At 42.5% G+C, this 21,500-nt stretch overlaps 1 protein-coding gene across 3 annotated transcripts in view; it reads right to left on the bottom strand.

Annotated features, from left to right (window-relative positions):
* Positions 1-21,500, bottom strand: part of LOC139545243 (synaptic vesicle glycoprotein 2C-like) — a 53,898-nt gene that overhangs the window by 22,986 nt on the left and 9,412 nt on the right. For all 3 annotated transcript variants that reach the window (XM_071352799.1, XM_071352800.1, XM_071352798.1), the window contains exon 2: positions 19,071-19,881. In XM_071352799.1, coding sequence (XP_071208900.1) covers positions 19,071-19,677 — 607 coding nt within the window. In that variant the 5' untranslated portion in view covers positions 19,678-19,881. The remainder of the gene's footprint in view (positions 1-19,070; positions 19,882-21,500) is intronic.

The raw sequence follows: 21,500 nt of genomic DNA on the forward strand, positions 1-21,500 counted from the left end.
AAGAGCAACCAGGCATCCTCTACTGACAGGATGAGGTCAATATCCTACCAGGATGGTCTTGACCACCGTGCTGCAGCTCAGTTTCAGGGTCTTGGCAATCTTCTTATAGCCCAGGCCATCTTTATGTATAGCAACAATTATTTTTTTCATATCCTCAGAGAGTTCTTTGCCATGAGGTGCCATGTTGAACTTCCAGTGACCAGTCAGTATGAGGGAATGTGAGAGCGATGAACCCAAATTTAACACACCTGCTCCCCATTCACACCTGAGACCTTGTAACACTAACGAGTCACATGACACCGGGGAGGGAAAATGGCTAATTGGGCCCAATTTGGACATTTTCACTTAGGGGTGTACTCACTTTTGTTGCCAGCGGTTTTGACATTAATGGCTGTGTGTTGAGTTATTTTGAGGGGACAGCACATTTACACTGTAAAAAGCTGTACATTCACTACTTGACATTGTAGCAAAGTGTCATTTCTTCAGTGTTGTCACATGAAAAGATATACTCAAATATTTACAAAAATGCGAGGGGTGTACTCACTTTTGTGATATACTGTATATACTGAGATCATGTGACACTTAAATAAAGTCCACCTGTGTGCAATCTAACTAATTATGTGATTTCTGAAGGTAATTGGGGTGAATACATATGCATGCATCACTTTTCAGTTTTTTATATTTTTGAATTTTTTGAAACAAGTTATTCTTCTAATTTCACTTCACCAATTTGGACTATTTTGTGTACGTCCATTACATGAAATCCAAATAAAAATGCATTTAAATTGCAGGTTGTAATGCAACATAATAGGAAAAACATGAAGGGGGATGAATACTTTTGCAAGGAACTGTATATGCTATACAGCCACACATAAAAGCTGTATGACTTCGGACAATATATTTATCATCTTTAACTGTGCAGAATCTAGTCTACGCACTATAGGTTCAATCCCCCTGACTGTCCTGAAGCTCTGTTTATGACCAGGCACTTTGCTAGACGCCAGTTTGCTCCTGGACCAACCCAAGCAATTATTACGCTGCAGCAAACTGGGAGTAGTATTTGACAGAGCATCGAAACAAGACTAGTTACACTTTCGAAAAAGTTTTTAAAAACTAGTGCATTTAAAATCATTACATAAGATAAGAATCTTCATTGCATACATACAGTTGAAGTCGGAAGTTTACATACACCTTAGCCAAATACATTTAAACTCAGTTTTTCACAATTCCTGACATTTAATCCAAGTACAAATTCCCTGTTTTAGGTAATTTAGGATCACTACTTTATTTTAAGAATGTGAAATGTCAGAATAATAGTAGAGAGAATGTTTTATTTCAGCTTTTATTTCTTTCATCACATTCCCAGTGGGTCAGAAGTTTACATATACTCAATTAGTATTTGGTAGCATTGCCTTTAAATTGTTTAACTTGGGTCAAACGTTTCGGGTAGCCTTCCACAAGTTTCCTACAATAAGTTGGGTGAATTTTGGCCCATTCCTCCTGACAGAGCTGGTGTAACCGAGTCAGGTTTGTAAGGCCTCCTTGCTCGCACACGCTTTTTCAGTTCTGCCCACAGATTTTCTATAGGATTGAGGTCAGGGCTTTGTGATGGCCACTCCAATACCTTGACTTTGTTGTCCTTAAGCCATTTTGCCACAACTTTGGAAGTACGCTTGGAGTTATTGTCCATTTGGAAGACCCATTTGCGACCAAGTTTTATCTTCCTGACTGATGTCTTGAGATGTTGCTTCAATGTATCCACATAATTTTACTCCCTCACGAAGCCATCTATTTTGTGAAGTGCACCAGTCCCTCCTGCAGCAAAGCACCCCCACAACATGATGCTGCCACCCCCGTGCTTCACGGTTGGGATGGTGTTCTTCGGCTTGCAAGCCTCCCCCTTTTTCCTACAAATATAACAATGGTCATTATGGCCAAACAGTTCTATTTTTGTTTCATCAGACCAAAAAGTACGATCTTTGTCCCCATGTGCAGTTGCAAACCGTAGTCTGGCTTTTTTATGGCGGCTTTGGGGCAGTGGCTTCTTCCTTGCTGAGCAAACTTTCAGGTTATGTCGATATAGGACTTGTTTTACTTTGGATATAGATACTTTTGTACCTGTTTCCTCCAGCATCTTCACAAGGTCCTTTGCTGTTGTTCTGGGATTGATTTGTACTTTTCGCACCAAAGGACGTTCATCTCTAGGAGACAGAATGCATCTCCTTCCTGACCGGTATGACGGCTGCGTGGTCCCATGGTGTTTATACTTGCGTACTATTGTTTGTACAGATGAACGTGGTACCTTCAGGCATTTGGAAATTGCTCCCAAGGATGAACCAGACTTGTGGAGGTCAACAATTTTTTTTATTAAGGTCTTGGCTGATTTCTTTTGATTTTCCCATGATGTCAAGCAAAGAAGCACTGAGGTTGAAGGTAGGCCTTGAAATACATCCACAGGTACACCTCCAATTGACTCAAATGATGTCAATTAGGCCATCAGAAGCTTCTAAAGCCATGACATAATTTTCTAGAATTTTCCAAGCTGTTTAAAGGCACAGTCAACTTAGTGTATGTAAACCTCTGACCCACTGGAATTGTGATACAGTGAATTATAAGTGAAATAATCTGTCTATAAACAATTGTTGGAAAGATTACTTGTGTCATGCACCAAGTAGATGTCCTCACCGACTTCCCAAAACTATAGTTTGTTAAGAAGAAATTTGTGGAGTGGTTGAAAAACAAGTTTTAATGACTCCAACCTAAGTGTATGTAAACTTCCGACTTCAACTGTATTACACATTATTACTAAATATTATACAGTGCTGCTATACTAAATGACATACAGGAATAAATATGACAAAATAGACATTCACCCCTCAATTAAGACCAGCCTAGAGACAGACAGCCCTGTTTGTCAGAGTGGCTCAGTGCTCCCCATTATCTCAGCCACTCCCTGTCCTGTCATGGCTGATTCACTGGTTAGGACGAGAGAGAGAGGCGACATTGGAGAGAGGGGGGGGGGGGTGTTGAGAAAGAGAGAGAGAAGATGGTGAGGCAGCTCAAAGACTCTTAACTAAAATTACCTGGAATTCCCTCACTATCAAACTCAGCTGATGTATTGATTTAGCTTGGCTTCATTCAAACCTGCAGGCCAACAGACAGGCAGGTCTATTCACATGTTAGCTTCTGTCACAGGCTTACCCTCACCATCCATAGAGAAGCAAAGTGAGGAAAGCTAAGGCTATTCACATGTGAACACAATTTAAATTTATAGGCTGTGGCCCAGAGGCCTGCTGGAGGGAGAGATAGATGACAGCATGTCTACACAGGTCACATCTAGAATGTCTAGGGGAAGGACAGGGTGAGAGAGAGTCTGTTTCTGGAGGGGAAGAGAGTCTGTGAGAGAGGAGAGTAGCGATGATGAGGTGATCTGTGGCCAAGCAGGAGGTGATAGAAGAGAACAGGGTCTCTGAAACTACTGACTGTCTGGGTGATTGGGTTTCTTCAACAGGGTGCAACAAGGCTGAGTCTTTGACAGCAAAACACACCCACTACTGCAATTATTTGGGACCAGTGTGGAAGTTTGAACTAAAATGGAGCATGCAGATATTAGGAGCAAACTAAAAGAATACACAGTATTTGAATTGGGACTGGTGAACGGCATGGCAACGAAACTGTGGTACAGCGTCATCAAATAAACACCCTGAGTCAGAACTGCACCAAAGCACTAGCATAGATCCCAGATATGTCCAAACACATTTCCAAAACAGGGAATGTTCAGCAAACACTCAGACACACTCTCTAAAGGGAGAGGCGCTGGAGCTGAGCAGTGCGGCAGAACACACACACAAACACACAGTTAAGTATCATCATTCAGCAGCTCTTGAAAACTAGACAATGAAAGATGAGATGATGAAAGAAAAAGAGTAAAGGGGAGATGATAAGGGCAAATAGAAAATGAGAGGGGAATACTGTAAGTAAATAGAAAAGGGTGGAGAAAATTAGGATGGAGTGAGAGGAGAACGAGGCAGAAGATCTGAAAAAAAGGAAAGGAGTGAAGAATAAGAGAGTGAGAGATAGAGAGGAGGGGAGTTCAGAGAAATAGAGTGTGAGAGGAGTTGAAGAAAGGGAGAGGAGAGATGGATGGAGGAGGAGAGGGAGGGAGAAAGAGAGGAAGACCCTAGTGACTGGTGTGGTGGTGGTGTTTGTGCTGTCAGATCCTGAGGAGCCCCATGAGAGTGGTGAGAGCGCTCAGCTGCATCATGGCCTCTTTTCCGATTTCACGCTTTGATGCTCTTCGCTCTTAGAGGGGCAAACTGTTTCAGCGCCACACAAAATGCTTGCTCTGTTTTATTCATACAGCATATAGAGGACTACAGCATGCATGTCTGGAGCTAACTCTGTCGATGTGAACAACGGTGGGGTGATTCCCTGTATCTTTCACTGTTTCATTCTCTCACTTTACCTCTTCTCTCATCTCTTTTCTCCTCTATTCTGATCTTTCATTTCCTCTCTGCTTTCTTTCCGTCTGTGCTTCTCTCTCCCCGCTCTTGTTTTTCTGCTTGTGTCCTCCTCTCCTCTTTCTTATATCTTTCCTTTTTCCTTTCCTCCCCTCCCATTCTTCCCCTCTCATCTCCTCCCATCTCCTCACCTCTGCTCTCCTTTTCTTCTCCTCCTCTCCTCCCCTTTTTCCTCTCCTCTCCTTTTCCTTCTTTAGCTCATTTACACTGAGCAGCATGTAATCACATTTGTACTACATCATGTCAGGCTTGATGGGTTTCATGCCCCCTCTTTGCCGGAAGGAAACCACCACCCACGCAGAAAGAAAGATTGGGGCTCTGACTGATTTTGGTTGGTAGCAAAGATTTCAATAAAATCTTTATGAAAGTATACTTATCTTGGTCTAGGAGTGCAAGCAAAATGGGATATCTCATTCAGCTCAGTAATACGTCTAAGCTTCCTTGCATTAAGGGTAATGAACAGATAGGCATGAAGTATTTTGATTCAATGAGCGCTCGATAAGACAGCACTATTACACTGATATTGCTGGTGGCTGCAGGTTCTCTGTGAGCCGCACACACTCACTCACACTCATGCCCCCCCCCCCCCCCCCCCCCCCCCCACACACACACACGCTCTCCCTCACACACTTTCTGCGCTAGTAGTGTGTATTGTAATCTCTGCAGTGGCACTGCGATCTCACTGCAGTTTAGCCATGCTCAGCTGCCCCTGGCCTGGACCATGCAGATACTCACAGCCTGCCACCTAGCTACCATAGACAGAGAGACAGAGACAGAGAGAGAGATTAAAAAATATGTTTGATTATCACATACACCAGAAAGGTGCAGTAAAATGTGTTGTTTTACTGGGTCAGCCATACTACTATGGTGCCCCTGGAACAAATTAGGGTTAAGTGCCTTGCTCAAGCACCATCAACAGATTTTAGGGAGGGGAGGAAGGTAGAAAGGGGGAAGGAGGAAGAGAGATGCAAAGAGAGAATGAGAGAGACTAAAAAAAGGGGAGAACGAAGAAAAAAGTGGTTGAGAAAGTAAAGAGCGTTACAGAAAGAGAAAAGGAGGACAGCTAAGGAGGTGGAAAGTGATAAGATGAGGTGTTAGAAGATAAGTCTCTCCTTCCTCTTGCTCTCCCTCTCTGCTCCCTTTCCTCCCACATCCCCCTTCCCTCTCCCTTTCCTCCCACACCCCCCTTCCCTCTCCCTTTCCTCCCACATCCTCCCTTCCCTCTCCCTTTCCTCCCACATCCCCCTTCCCCCTCCGCTCCCTTTCCTCCCACATTCCCCTTCCCTCTCCGCTCCCTTTCCTCCCACATCCCCCTTCCCTCTCCGCTCCCTTTCCTCCCACATTCCCCTTCCCTCTCTGCTCCCTCTCCTCCCACATCCCCCTTCCCTCTCTGCTCCCTCTCATCCCACATCCCTCTCCCTCACTCTCTGCTCCCTCACCTCCCACATTCCTCCCCTTCCAACTCTGCTCCCTCTCCTCCCACATCTCCCTCTCCTGCTCCCTCTTCTCCCACATCCCCCACCCTCCCTCTCTGCTCCCTCTCCTCCCACATCCCCCTCCCTCCCTCTCTGCTCCCTCTCCTCTCCTTCTCCTCTGTTACTTACTTTTTCCTCCCGCCATCCCATTTATCCCTCTTCCTTTCTCCTTCCCTATATCATTCTTTCTTCATTTTCTCTTCATTCGATGCCATTCCTGCCATTCCCCTTTATCCTTCTCTTTTTGCTCACTGTTCTCTCTCTCCTTTTCACCTCCCACTCTAGAACCTCTCATTCCTCCCTCATTCACATCCAGCAGTTAAGATTCCCGTGGGATCTTGTTAGGTCCAAATTGAATTCTGTAATATTTGTCGTGCATCCCGTACAGGCCTTTGTGTTTTTCATATTGCATTATTCAGTTACACTGGGCTCAGTTTGACCACCCTGCGATGCGAAGCCTCAGTCTCTGGGATGTGATTAATGTTTCCCTGAGATCCGTCTGCATGGAAACTAAGTCTCCTCAAGTGTAACGAACTAACCACCAAACCCATGACCCATGTTGTACTGATACAGAATGTACAGATGTGTAATTAAATATGCTTACACCGCCAACAACTAGTTGGTGCTTTTGAAATAGAATGATTTGTGGCCTTTGCAAATTATTTAGTGTATTTGAATCTTAGGCACAATTTATGCTTTGCAGAAAAGAGACAAACACCTAGATAAAGTGAGCCAGTAAAAGTGTTGGCCTACCAGTAAGTTGGCAGTTTGAGACTATACTCATAGCATCATTAACAGAGACATATCACCTATGCTTGGACCACTGAGCTCTACTCAACAGCAATTAAGTTACATGTAGTCTACCTTTTAAATGTAGAATAGATACAGTATTGTCATGGCACCTGTATAGCACATACCCTCTTTACCATTTGTTTACTGTAATTAAGTATAATTATCCTGTAAAAGCCCAATTGGATTCCAACAAGGTCAAAGTAATCATGGAGTGTGTCCACACACACACACACCCACCCAAACAAACAAACACAATCACGTTCAGCCTAAGTCACCTCATCAGGAGAGGAGCCTCGAGGCAATCAGAGAGGAGTGAGAGGAGAAAGAAAAAGAGAGAGAGATGGAAAAAGAGGGGACATGATTAAGCAAATCAAATTGTATTTGTCACATGCTTCGTAAACAACAGGTGTAGAATTACAGTGAAATGCTTCCTTACGTGCCCTTCCCAACAATGCGTGATGAATAAGGGCATGGAGCAACATAAGTAGCAGTGCTATGGTTCACTGTGCAGGGGAGTTGAGGGCTGACTGATTCCATGTTTTTACAGTATGACACAGAAAGCCCCTGGACACACATGTAATGTCAGACTTGTTAGTGATGGATTACAGACCTGCAACCATTTGCACTATTGTGGCTCCAAGTTAACACATTGGGAAAACTAGTCCCTCAACACGGGAAAAGAAATCAACATACCATGAAGCTTACCGTATGCTTCCCAGCAGTGGTGTAAAGTACTTAAGTAAAAATACTTTAAAGTACTACTTAAGTAGTTTTGGGTAGTATCTGTACTTTACTTTACTATTTATATTTTTGCCAACTTTTACTTTTACTTCACTACATTCCTAAAGAAAAGTATGTAATTTTTACTCCATACATTTTCCCTGACACCCAAAAGTACTCGTTACATTTTGACAGGAAAATTGTCAAATTCACACACTTATCAAGAGAACATCCCTGGCCATCCCTACTGCCTCTGAACTGGCAGACTCACTAAACACAAATGCTTAATTTGTAAATGATGTCTGCTGGAGTGTGCCCCTGGCTATCCGTCAATAAAAAAAAGAAGAAATTATGCCATCTGGTTTGCTTAATATATGGAATTCTAAATGGTTTATACTTTTACTTTTGATACTTAAGTACATTTGAGCAGTTCCAAGTACATTTAAAACCAAATACTTTTAGACTTTAACTCAAGTAGAATTTTACTGCGTGACTTTCAGTTTTACTTGAGTCATTTTCTAAAGGTATCTTTACTTTTACTCAAGTTTGACAATTGAGGACTTTTTACACCCAGTCGAAACAGTTTGCGCATATATTATGACAACATTTTGTGACGTTTTTGTTGATTTTGGTCTTTTTTAGGCAAGTCAAAGTTTGGTAGCCGAAGTCTACGCCCTTTCGTCGGTGACTGGTCAACAGAACTACTTCTAGTAGGAGTAGGAACATGAAGGTTTTGTTGTCATTCAACGAGAGACGACTAGTTTTCATTCACATGTATTTACTTGAGAAATACGGTTTCCATTAGATAGCACATCCAAAAGTCCAAATTGGCTATATCCTAAAAAATTTATGAAAATGTATGAAAATGTGTTATTTGGTCTTAATTTAAGGTTTGAGTTAGACATACGGTTAGCAGTGTGGTTAATAAGGTTAGCAGTGTGGTTAATAAGGTTAGGTTTAAAATCATATTTTAATGTGGGACATTTTAGAAATAGGCAGGGTTTATGACTCTGTGGCTGTGGTAACTAGTGACGACCAAGAAATACTGCGCCAAACATCTTAGCTCGACTTCGCTAAACCCCGCCCCAGAAATTTGGGGAACCAATCGCAGTGCTCCAATGGATAGCAACTGTCGTCGAGTCCGACACCTCGGACAAGTTTTCTTTGTTGAGTATTTTCCAAATCCTAAATTATAGTTTTGTTACATTGTTTGCTAACTCAGCTGGTTAGCTAAGTTAGCTCTCTCAGTCTCATTGACCACCAAATGTTGCTAACGCTAGCTAGCTAGCCACTTAATATAACTTGTTTTCTTAAAATGTATATTAGCTAGCTAAGTTATCAATGTCATGAATACAACTCCCATATGCTGTCGATATCAGGATACGATTGGAGAGCACTAGTTAGCTCCAAAATTGGTTAAAGCTTTGACTGCATGCTGACAATGATTTAATAATTTTACCAGGTTCCCGAAAAGCAATTGTAATGACAGTCCACCATAATATACCCAAGAGTTTCCCGATTGGCAAGGGTAGTCTGTTTAATCAAGAGGGACAAGCAACAGTAATATTGCTTATTTTTTCCTCGTTTCCAAGCAAAAGTCTTTAGGGAGTATGAGAGCACAGACGGTCGCTTTGCCTAGCTGAGGTCTGCTAGGAGCAAACCCAACCTATGTATGTGGATGCCTTTACACTGTACTCTAGTCAAATCGAATCGAATCAAATGTTATTTGTCACATGCACCGAATACAACAGGTCTACCTTATCGTGAAATTCTTTCATACAAGCCCTTAACCAACAATGCAGCTCAAGAAATAGAGTTAAGAAAATATTTACTAAATAAACTAAAGTATATATATATTTTTAACACAATAAAATAACAATAATGAGGCTATATACAGGCAGTACCGGTACCGAGTCAATGTGAGGGGGTACAGGTTAGTCGGTAATTTGTACATGTAGGTAGGGGTAAAGTGACTATGCATAGATAATAAACAGCGAGTAGCAGCAGTGTAAAAACAAAGGGGGAGCTTGGCCTGTACACACTACCCTCTGTAGCGCCTTGTGTTCATATGCCGAGCAGTTGCCATACCAGGCGGTGATGCAACCGGTCAGGATGCTCTCAATGGTGCAGCTGTAGAACTTTTTGAGGATCTGGGGACCCATGCCAAGTCTTTTCAGTCTCCTGAGGGGGAAAAGGTGTTGTCGTGCCCTCTTCATGACTTGCTTGGCGTGTTTGGACAATGATAGTTTGTTGGTGATGTGGACACCAAGGATCTTGAAGCTCTCGACGCGTTCCCCTCACATCGATGTGAATGGGGGAGTGTTCGGCCCTCCTTTTCCTGTAGTCCACGATCAGCTCCTTTGTCTTGCTCACGTTGAGGGAGAGGTTATGTGACCTCCACCCTATAGGCTCTGACCTCCACCCTATAGGCTGTCTCATCGTTGTCGGTGATCAGGCCTACCACTGTTGTGCTGTCAGCAAACTATTATTTTTTATTAATCCAAAATATACAATATACTTGCAGTGAAAGCGCTCAACAACTACATCATACCAGTCATCCAACAGACTCCCATTCAGAGCGACACACAGAAGTATACAGGGTCAATGCCCTGCTCAAGGGCATGTCGACAGATCTCCCAAAAGGCCAAAAACGGGGACCCGAACCCTCCAAGATCCCCCCACAGTTCCCCAATAGCTGCCCCTTAACCATCCGAGACCCCTCCCCCATTCCCCCCTCCAAGAATAATAAATAAATAAAATATTTAATGAATTTAATTCCCCACCCCCAAGATCCACCCACCCACCCCAATGCACCAACAACCAAGACAATTTAATAACCTCTTGAAGCTAGGGGGCAGAATTTTTATGTTTGGAAAAATAACGTTCCCAATGTAAGCTGCCTATTTCTCAGGTCCAGATGCTAGAATATGCATATAATTGACAGAGTAGGATAGAAAACACTCTAAAGTTTCCAAAACTGTCAAAATATTGTCTGTGAGTATAACAGAACTGATTTTGCAGGTCGAAAACCTGAGGAAATCCAACCCGGAAGTGACTCTTATTTTGAAAAATCACTGTTCCATTGCCTGCCTTTCGTCCATTTAAAGGGATATCAACCAGATTCCTTTTCCTATGGCTTCCTCAGGGTGTGAACAGTCTTTAGACATAGTTTCAAGCTTTTATTCTGAAAAATTAGCGAGATTTATCAAATCGCGTCAGTGGATAGACGGATGTCCTTCCATTAGTTCATGCGCGCGACACTGGTCGCTCGACATTTTCTTTCTCTCCTGTATTGAATAGTTTACAGTCCGGTTGAAATATTATCGATTATTTATGTTAAAAACAACATGATTGATTATTAAAAACGTTTGACATGTTTCTACAAACTTTACGGATACTATTTGGAATTTTCGTCTGTCGTTCATGACTGCTCGAGCCTGTTGATTTCTGAACATAACGCACCAACCAAATGGAGGTTTTTGGATATAAAAATAATATTTATCGAACAAAAGGAAAATTTATTGTGTAACTGGGAGTCTCGTGAGTGCAAAAATCTGAAGATCATCAAAGGTAAGCGATTAATTTTATTGCTTTTCAGGCTTTCGTGACCAATCTACATTGCTGCTAGCTGTTCGTAATGTTTTGTCTAGTGATAAACTCACAAACGCTTGGATTGCTTTCGATGTAAAGCATATTTTCAAAATCTGACACGATAGGTGGATTAACAACAAGCTAAGCTGTGTTTTGGTATATTTCACTTGTGATTTCATGAAAATAAATATTTTTAGCAATTTTTATTTTATTTGGCGCCCTGCAATTCAGCGGTTGTTTACGAAAATGATCCCGTTAAAGGGATCCGTGCACCAAGAGGAAAAAGACAAAGGAAAACAGAAACAACAATGCAAAAAAAAACTAAAGATATCAAGGACGACTACAATCATAGCAGCAAGGCCAATTGTATATGTTTGAGTGCATGTCTGGCACTATTTACATGTGTGTGTGTCCGTGTATGTGTGTATTTGAATGAGAGTGTGTGTATATGCATGTGTACTAACGCCTGCACTGCATCAGCCTCAGGCAAACCGGCATTAGCTGTAAAAACACTGCCCCTCAGTGTCATTCAAACTTACTTTTTATTATGTTTTATTTTGACTTTATTTTTTATACTTTTATCTTTGACCATCATTCTATCTCCCGCCCAGCAACTCCACTCCCACTTCTCTCCAATTCCACATTCCAACCCTCAGCTTTCCTCAGCCTATCCCACCTATCTCTGCTGGCCAACCTCTTCGGATTTCTACGCAACATATTTCTTTCAACTATGCTGTGATGTTTAACGTACAATTTCAATCTATCTAATCAAATAGAATCCACAGATTGCGAGTTGATGATAAATACTTTTACTAAGAGTATTAGTATATTAGTAATTGACTGACCCGGTCTCTCCAGATCTCCTAACAGTACTATTTCTAGGGTCAGTTTTAGATCAATGTTATGCATTTTCTGCTATTCCTGAACCTGTTTCTGGTCTCAGGTTCAGGAATGGCTGAAAATGACAAAATAGTACCAATAGACCAAAATGGTCTATTGATTCTGTATCCTTACAACAGAATCTGCAGAGCTTAGATGATTTTATGCCCCATATATTCAACATTTTGTTGGTGGCAATAATTCTATAATAATAATTTTTGCTGAAAAGCACAAAGTCTTGAATCTTGCATTGTTTTATATATCAACTCATACACCCTGTACCATGGAATCGGTACATCAAAAATCTCTTCCCAACTATTTTGCAATCTGTATGGTACAGTCGCTTTATTTTGTCTGGTTTAGCGTCCCAGATAAAGCAAAATATTTTTTGATCATATGATTTGGAAAACTAATCATCAGAAGTAGGCAGCACCATAAGTAAGTGAGTAAACTGACATATGACTAAGGAGTTAATCAGGGCAATTTTTCCATAAATAGACAGGTATTTACCTCCATGGTTGCAGGACCTTGTCTATTTTTACAAGTTTTCTATTGAAATTCATTGTGGAGAGCTTATTTATATATTTTGTGACATGAATACCAACTATGTCTACTTCACCGTCAGCCCATTTTATAGGTAAACTGCAGGGTAATGTAAAAGTTGTATTTTTTAAAGATCCAATACGTCATATTGTACACTTAACAAAATTAGGTTTTAGTCCAGAGAGTACAGAAAAGTTATCTAGATCTTCAATGAGACATTGCAGGGATCTAGCTTGCGGACTTAATATAAAACTTGAGTCATCGGCATACATGGACACCTTTGTTTTTAAGCCTTGGATTTCTAATCCTCTAATGTTGTTATTGGATCTGATTTTAATAGCTAGCATTTCGATGGCCATAACGAATAGATATGGTGTGTCACGTCCTGACCATAGAAAGCCTTTATTTTCTATGGTAGAGTAGGTCAGGGCGTGACAAGGGGGGTTAGTCTAGTTTATATTTTCTATGTGTTTTGGCATGTTGGGGTTTTGGCATGATTCCCAATTAGAGGCAGCTGGCTATCGTTGTCTCTAATTGGGGATCATACTTAAGTAGCATTTTTTACACCTGTGGGTTATGGGATATTGTTTATGTTTAGTTTCCTGTTAGCACTGCATTGTCGTCACAGTTCGTTTATTCTTATTTGTTTAGGTTTTTTCTAAGTTTCACTTTCTCTAATAAAATATGTGGAACTCTACGTACGCTGCGCCTTGGTCCGACCATTATTACAAACAACGTGACATGGTGACATCAGACACCCTTATTTAACTCCTCTTGACAATTCAAAACTCTGAGAAGTAGCCGTTATTTACTATTTTACACCTGGGGTTGCTATACATTACTTTTACCCATTTTATAAGAGAATCACCGAAATTGAAAAAAATCCAGGCATTTATAAATCAAATTCAGTATTACTTTATCAAATGCCTTTTCAAAGTCTGCTATAAATACCAGGCCTGGCTTCTTGGACGTTTCATGATATTCTATTATTTCTAGTAGTTGTCGTATATTATCTCCAATGTATCGTTCATGTAAAACACCTGTCTGATCAGGATGAACAATACCTGGTAAAACCTTTTTAATTCTGAGTGCTATGCATTTTGCTAGTATTTTTGCATCACAACATTGAAGTGTAAGGGGCCTCCAGTTTTTTAGATAGACTGGGTCTTTATATTTGCCATCTGGGTCTTGTTTTAATAATAGAGAAATCAAACCTCCCTGTTGAGTACCTGACAGACTACTATTTCTATAGGAGTAGTTAAAACAATCTAACAATGGAGCTTTTAGTATATCAAAAAAGGCTCGACCTCTACCTGTATGCCATCAAGCCCCGGGGTTTTTCCATACTGAAAGGATTTAATAGCCTCAAAAAGTTATTCCTCTGTAATTTGGCCTTAGCACTGATCTTTCTGGACATTTTTGTATTATTTGGAAATAATTCCTTACTGTAATCTTCATTCAGTGGGAGGATGAGACGGAAAAGAGAACATCTGCTTAAAATATTTAGCTTCCACTTTTAAAATATCATTAGGCGAATCATAGATGACTCCGTCTTCAGTAACGAGTGTCTGCAAATTCTTTTTGTTAGCGTTCCTGTGTTGGAGATTCAGGAATAATTTTGTGCATTTTTCACCATATTCCATCTACTTTGCTTTATTTTGTAATAGATTACATTAGATCGTTCTTGAATAAGTCCCTCTAGTTCTTTTAGTTTTTCCTCCAACTTATTTTGTATCTCTGTAGTATTGTTTTTTTTTTGCTGTCCATCTGTACTATCAGTTCATGTATTTCCCTTGTTAGTCCTGTCTCTTTAGCCAGAAACTGCCTTTTTATTATTGATGAATTGTCACGTATACTCCCCCTCCGGCCTCTAGGTCATCAGGCTGCTGATTATCCCGCACACCTGTCACCATCGTCTCATGCACCTGTGCCTCATGACACTCCCCTGGACTCCATCACCTCCTTGATTATCTTCCCTATATCTGTCACTCCCCTCTATTCTTTCCTCAGGTGTTATTGACTCTGTTTCATGTCGGTGCGTTGTTTGTGTTTCGTGTTTATTGTTTTGTTTATTTATTAAAACACCCACTCCCTGTACTTGCTTCCCGACTCTCAGCACACTTGTTACATGAATATTGAATGACCTCTGAATGTACATTTAAAGGTATCCCAAACAATAAGGGGATTTGCTGAACCTATATTATACTGGAACAATTCAGTTATAAATTATTTTGTCTTAGTTAAAAATAAGTTTTCCTCCAGTAAACTCTGTTTAAATTTCCAATGTCCATGTGGAAATTCTGTAAGAGTTATGTGAAGGCCAATTAGATGATCCAATCGCATTCTGTCTCCTATTAAAACTTTTTTAACCTTTGATTTGAACCTTTTATTCCACCTTACCATAACTAGATTCTATTCTCAGTCTAAATTGACCATAATTAGTGCTTGTAAAGTTATTGCCATCAGAGGTATTATAACAATCAAAAGTAGAGCTTTCAAATGTCTGATATTTAGAATTCAAGAAATAGGTTCTAGCAATATTTGTTTTATTCCCTTGCCTGTGAGCAAATGCCACAGATATTAGAAAATTGATACAAGATATTATGTGTGTAGTAAATCTGAGAAAGTTGATGTGTATGATATTGGATGTGATTTAGTGATAGTGTGTTCGATGTCTGTATAAGAGTAAGACTATAATGTGGGATGTCCAAATAAATAATAACCCCGCCAATTTGCATGGTTGAGTGTCTGTGTGTAACATGTAGTGCGTATAGCCTTAATATTCATGATAATTGTAATCCATATCATATCACCATCATAGTTGCATCATAATTACCTTTAAAATCATTGAAAAACACATCCCAGCATTTCCATAGTAACTGACGTTTCACATGATTATGAAAGAGACATTGCATTACTATAGAGACGGCTTCACTACAGTACAAATGTATCCCGTACAATATGTTGTTACTCCCCAATGACCCTATTCAGATATATTTCCCTTGCTTGTTGTAAACATATATAAATGTAACAGTATAACTTTAAACCGTCCCCTCGCTCCGACCTCGGGCGCGAACCAGGGACCCTCTGCACACATCAACAACGGTCGCCCACGAAGCATCGTTACCCATCGCTCCACAAAGGCCGCGGCCCTTGCAGAGCAAGGGGAAACACTACTCCTAGGTTTCAGAGCAAGTAACGTAACTGATTGAAACGCTATTAGCGCGTACCCGCTAACTAGCTAGCCATTTCACATCCGTTACATAAACATGTAGACAAAGACATAGAAAAGATAGACAAACAAGAAACATTAAATCATAGAACAGTTCTTGACAATGGAGAGAGGGGGAGAAGAGAAGGGAAAAGAGAAAGAAAGAGTGAGAGAAGAGAGCGAGACCAAGAGTGTATGTGTATGTATAAGTCCATATGTGTAAGCGAGCATGTAATTGAGTACAGGTGTGTTCATATCCACTTCATAGTGTTCAGATATTTTTACAGTTCCCATGCTTTATTTTTTTCCTAACCTGAAGCCCCTGTAGAATTTAGTACAGCCATGGTGTTATGGAGCTGTCTCGGAATAGCTGTCCATCTATAAAGAGTTTGTCCACAATGAGAAAGACATGCTTACTCCTCTCCCTCTGTTGCATCTGTACAGGATACAGCCTCTTGCGACGTTCGTTTATCTCCCTGTGGAAATTGGTAATTGAGACCGAATATGGTCCCTTTAAGCTCCCTCCCCGTGCTATTAATCAGCTCCTTTTGTTGGTAGTGTTCAAATTTTGCGATGATCGGTCGGGGACCCTTGGTCTTGTCGCTCCGAGTCTGTCTACTCGGGGGTGGAAAGCCACCTTGTTTACAGTCTCTAGGGGAAGTTTCAAGGCGGATTGCATGAATTCTCTGATCGCTCCCTCTGGATTATTGGATGCGTCCTCAGGAATCCCAGAAAATATTAGACTTTCACGCATGCTACGACTTTGTATGTCTGGTAGCGACTCCCTCATCACCCTGTTTTCCCTGAGTAGACAATCCATGTTGGAATCGTGGATTTTTAACTTGGCTGTGAGTGCCTTGTTCTCTCCTTGGAGCGTGAGAATTTCACTCTGGCTAAACTCCAATCTCCCCCTCAGCCCTGCTACCTCCTCACACAACTTGTCCAGTGTTGCATGGAATCCAGCCAGAGCACTAGCCTCTACTTCAACGGTAGGTAAAAAGATGAATCTGTCTTTCGTTTTTTGTCTGGTTCTTTTGTGAGGTAGCCAGATCTCTCCATGATGGAGTATGTTGTTCCTCCATAGCGTAAAGCTATTGATAGTCGTCGATTTCCCTCAGGATCTCCTTAGTATCCAGGTTGGCACTTTACTGCAGCCAGTTGTTTACAAAAAGTTTTTAACAATGTGCCTTTCCCACAACGTTTTTGTACTACAGCCACCTAGCACTATTGTATGGTTAGCGGTGTTTCCTAGCTGTTAAAAGCTAACCGCATCGCAGAATCCACACAAAAACAAGTTTGGTATTCGTATTTAATGAATAGCGGTTTTTGTTTTAATCAAAAATAACCAACCGAGTGTTTTCCAGCATACAGTGTTCAGGTGTGCACTCTGATGACGTGTGACAACGCACCTTTACTGCACAGTCTGATCCAACACTCCTAGCTCCGTCATCAAACTTAATGATGGTGTTGTATTCCTGCTTGGCAACGCAGTCGTGGGTAAACAGGGAGTACAGGAGGGGCCTAAGCATGCACCCTGAGAGGCCCCCGCATTGAGGATCAGCATGGCAGATGTGTTGTTGCCTACTCTTACCACCTGGGGTTGGCCCGTCATGAAGTCCAGGATCCAGTTGCAGAGGGAGGTGTTTAGTCCCAGGATCCTTAGCTTAGTAATGAGCTTTGAGGGCACTATGGTGTTGAATGCTGAGCTGTAGTCAATGGATAGCATTCTCACATAGGTGTTCCTTTTGTCCAGGTGGGAAAGGGCAGTGTGAGTGCGATTGAGATGATGTCATCTGGGGATCTGTTGGGGCGGTATGCGAATTGGAGTGGGTCTAGGGTTTTCGGGATATTGTTGTGGATGTGAGCCATGACCAGCCTTTCAAAGCACTTCATGTGCTTTGAGTTTAGGATTTAGGCAGGTTACCTTCACTTTCTTGGGCACAGGGACTATGGTGGTCTGCTTGAAACATGTAGGTATTACAGACTCAGTCAGGGAGAGGTTGAAAATGTCAGTGAAGACATGCATGCTCTGAGTACACGTCCTGGTAATCCATCTGGCCCCGCGGCCTGGTGAATGTTGACATTACGGAGAGCGTGATCACACAGTCGTCCAGAACAGCTGTTGCTCTCATGCATGCTTCAGCGTTGCTTGCCTCGAAGAGAGAATAAAAGGCATTTAGCTCATCTGGAAAGCTTGCGTCACTGGTCAGCTCGCGGCTGGGTTTCCCTTTGTAGTCCGTAATAATTTGCAAGCCCTGCCACATCTGACGAGCGTCAGAGCCGGTGTAGTAGGATTCAATCTTAGTCCTGTATTGACGCATTGCCTGTTTGTTGGTTCATCTGAGGGCATAGTGGGATTTCTTATAAGCGTCCGGATTAGTGTTCCGCTCCTTGAAAGCGGCAGCTCTAGCCTTTAGCTCGGTGCGGATGTTGCCTGTAATCCATGGCTTCTGGTTGGGATATGTACATACGGTCACTGTGGGGACGACGTTGTCGATGCACTTATTGTCGAAGCTGGTGACTGAGGTGGTATACTCCTCAATGCCATTGGATGATTCCCGGAACATATTCCAATCTGTGCTAGCAAAACAGTCCTGTAACGTAGCATCCGCGTCATCTGACCACTTCCGTATTGAGCAAATCACTGGTACTTCCTGCTTTAGTTTTTGCTAGTAAGCAGGAATCAGGAGGATATAATTATGGTCAGATTTGTCAAATGGACGGCTATGAAAAATATAGATAGTGTAGTCTACAGCTTATCATTAGGTACTCTACCTCAGGCAAGCAATACCTCAATACTTCCTTAATATTAGACATTGCGCACCAGCTGTTATTGACAAATAGACACACACCCCACCCCTCGTCTTCCCAGACATAGCTGTTCTGTCCTGCTGATGCACAAAAACCCAGCCAGCTGTATATTATCCGTGTTGTCGGTGAAACATAAGATATTACAGTTTTTTATGTCCCGTTGGTAGGATAGTCTCAAACGGAGATCATCCAGTTTATTCTCCAGTGATTGCCCGTTGGCCAGTAGAATGGATGGTAGAGGCGGGTTACCCACTTGCAGACGAATTCTCACAAGGTACCCCAATCTCTACCCCCTGTATTTCCATCTGTTCGTCACGCGAATGACAGGGATTTGAGCCTAGTCTAGGTGGACAACAGTAATTTAATCCTGTCTCCTTCTTACACAAACCTGCTATAGCACTCATGCATTTCGCTACACCCGCAATAACATCTGCTAAATATGTGTATGTGGCCAGTAAAGTTTTATTTGATTTGATGTTTTACACACAAATGAACACACACATGCACTCCAAACCCCAAACCCCTTACCTAGCCATCCAGATCTGGAGTTGGAGCCACCCAGAGCACACATGTCCGTCTCGGCGCTGGGCAGAACGAACCCCACCACAAACACCTCCACCCCATCCGACATGAGGGCCAGGCCCAGCACCAGGAACAGCTGCCACTGGAACCTGCCATGGCCACACTCCTGGATGATCAGCTCATACTGCTGGGCCAGTTCTTCCTCGTCCGCTTGCCTCTCCTTCTCCAGCTCCTTACGTTCTCTCAGGCTGTCTGTGACGGGCTGCCCCAGAGCCACCTGCCCCTCCCTGGCCCGCCTGTCTTCAGCTGCTGGGATCCCCTGGTACTCCCCCTCGTAAATCTCATCTTCGTCATCATGGCCCTCTGTGGCATCGCTGGCATCACTGGCCTGGTCGTTGTCATTGTAGCCTCCGTCCTGCCTCAGGGGATTATGGTAAAAGTCGTCCCCCACGTCTACCTCGTCCTCGAAACGGCTGTATTTGCGCTGGGAGTACTCATCTGTGGCGCTGTCCACGACCTTGTTGACCTTTTTCACGGCGTGCCGCTTGGCCTCCTTGGCGATGTCCTTGGCCCCCTTCACTAAGGATGTCCTGTTATCGTAGCTGTCGTCCATTATAACTCTGATGGAGGTTCAGGGGTGGAAGTACAGGGGGGTAGGAAGGGGGCAGAGGGGGATGGATGTAAGCTGGTGGAGGGGTTTGGGAGCAGAGCAGAGTGAAGCAGAGTGGTGGATCTGGAGATGCAACAGGGAAAAACCCTGGACTCTGCAGTCACCACAGGAAGATACCCTCACTGGCTGTGGTGTTCATTGGTCCGGCTGTGGGAGAAATAGACAAAGAGAAGGGGGGAAAGAAATACGGGGAGAGAGAGACAGAAAGACAGGGAGAGAGAAAGAGGGGGGACAGAAAGACGGGAGGGAGAGAAAGAGACAGGGGAGAGACAGAAAGACAGGGGGAGAGACAGAAAGAGGGGGGGGAAGAAAGACAGGAGGAGGGAGAAAAAGAGACAGGGGAGAGACAGAAAGACAGGGGAGAGAAAGTAAGACAGGGGGAGAGAGAGAGAGACAGAAAGGAGAGACAGAAAGGGGGGGGGGCAGAAAGGTTCCAGTCAGATAAGGTGAATTCCACAGCTACATTCATAACCAGACAGTGATGCAGAAACAGCACAGACACCAAACTCTCTTAAACATTCACTCACTGTCCTGCCTGCCTGCTCCCTTTCCTTTTGATAATTTCTTTGAGTGATGTGAAGAAAATGGCTTTGGCATATTACTCTCAGTTTATATTCACAAAGTACATTCAATTTCCCGGGGAGCTCTCCTGTTCTATATTTCATGAGTCGACTTCAGTCTCAGGCCTTAAACAGAGATAGGAAATGTGCCAAATCATATTAATTTGTGTTGGAGAAGGAACTAATAAACAAGGTTCTGGCCCAAATAAATGTGTCTTTGATAAAGCGCTGGTATATTACAGTGGATGTGGCGACCCAAGCAGAACCTTAGTGTCATCCTTTAATCCATGCAAGGGGAGGATTCACGGGTGAACTGAAGGCAAATGACCACTGTGTCACCAACACACACACACAAACAGTGGGTGTTGGAAGGAAATTGATTTGGCATGGTCACTGATTTCATACACATTAATTAGGGCACACACACAGTAGGCAGGGGGAAACCCTCCCAGTCGTCAGAGGCCTGGGTTGGCTGGTGGAGACCCCAACATAACCCTGCAATGTAACATGATTTATTGTGCGTGATCAACGTGTAAACTAAGACCTACAGTATATCACAGATTTACTTAATCTCCCTGGCTGCACTCTCATATTATAGCTTGCATAAAATATACATTACGGATTGGTGGGAAGAGAAGGTATATTGGAAACTGTCAACCTAGGATTTACTAAACCCTCCAATGGAAGAAGGCTGATTCTGTTGGAGACAGGTGTGTGTCCTTATTTTGTCAAATATAAATGATGAAATTATATAATTTGTAGTATTTTTGATTAACAGAACCCACGGACTCTGATGATTATGTGTGTGTGTGTGTGTGTGTGTGTGTGTGTGGTGTGTGTGTGTGTGTGTGTGTGTGTGTGTGTGTGTGTGACTGTGTGTCTGTGTGTGTGTGTGTGTGAGAGAGAATGAGGGTGTGTGAGAGACTGAGGGTGTCTTTGAGGTCGTCCGTCCAGCATGTCTCTGAGCTGCTCTCTACGGGGCCTAATGAACAATGAAGCCCTGTCAGGAGGCCACAAATCACCGCCCAGGCTCCAACTCCCATAATGCAATTTTACTGGGCAAAATGACACCGCTGATTCAAGGTGACTCTGCTTATCCCGTTTGGCTCATTGGCTGGCTTCTGACCAATGATCCTTTTATATGTATTGTTCATTTTTCAGTACCCCTATTGCCTGTGTTATTTATCATTGTCTCTAGTAGCAGGG

The sequence above is a fragment of the Salvelinus alpinus genome, chromosome 19, assembly GCF_045679555.1.
Source record: "Salvelinus alpinus chromosome 19, SLU_Salpinus.1, whole genome shotgun sequence".
In the NCBI taxonomy this organism is placed as follows: Eukaryota; Metazoa; Chordata; class Actinopteri; order Salmoniformes; family Salmonidae; genus Salvelinus; species Salvelinus alpinus.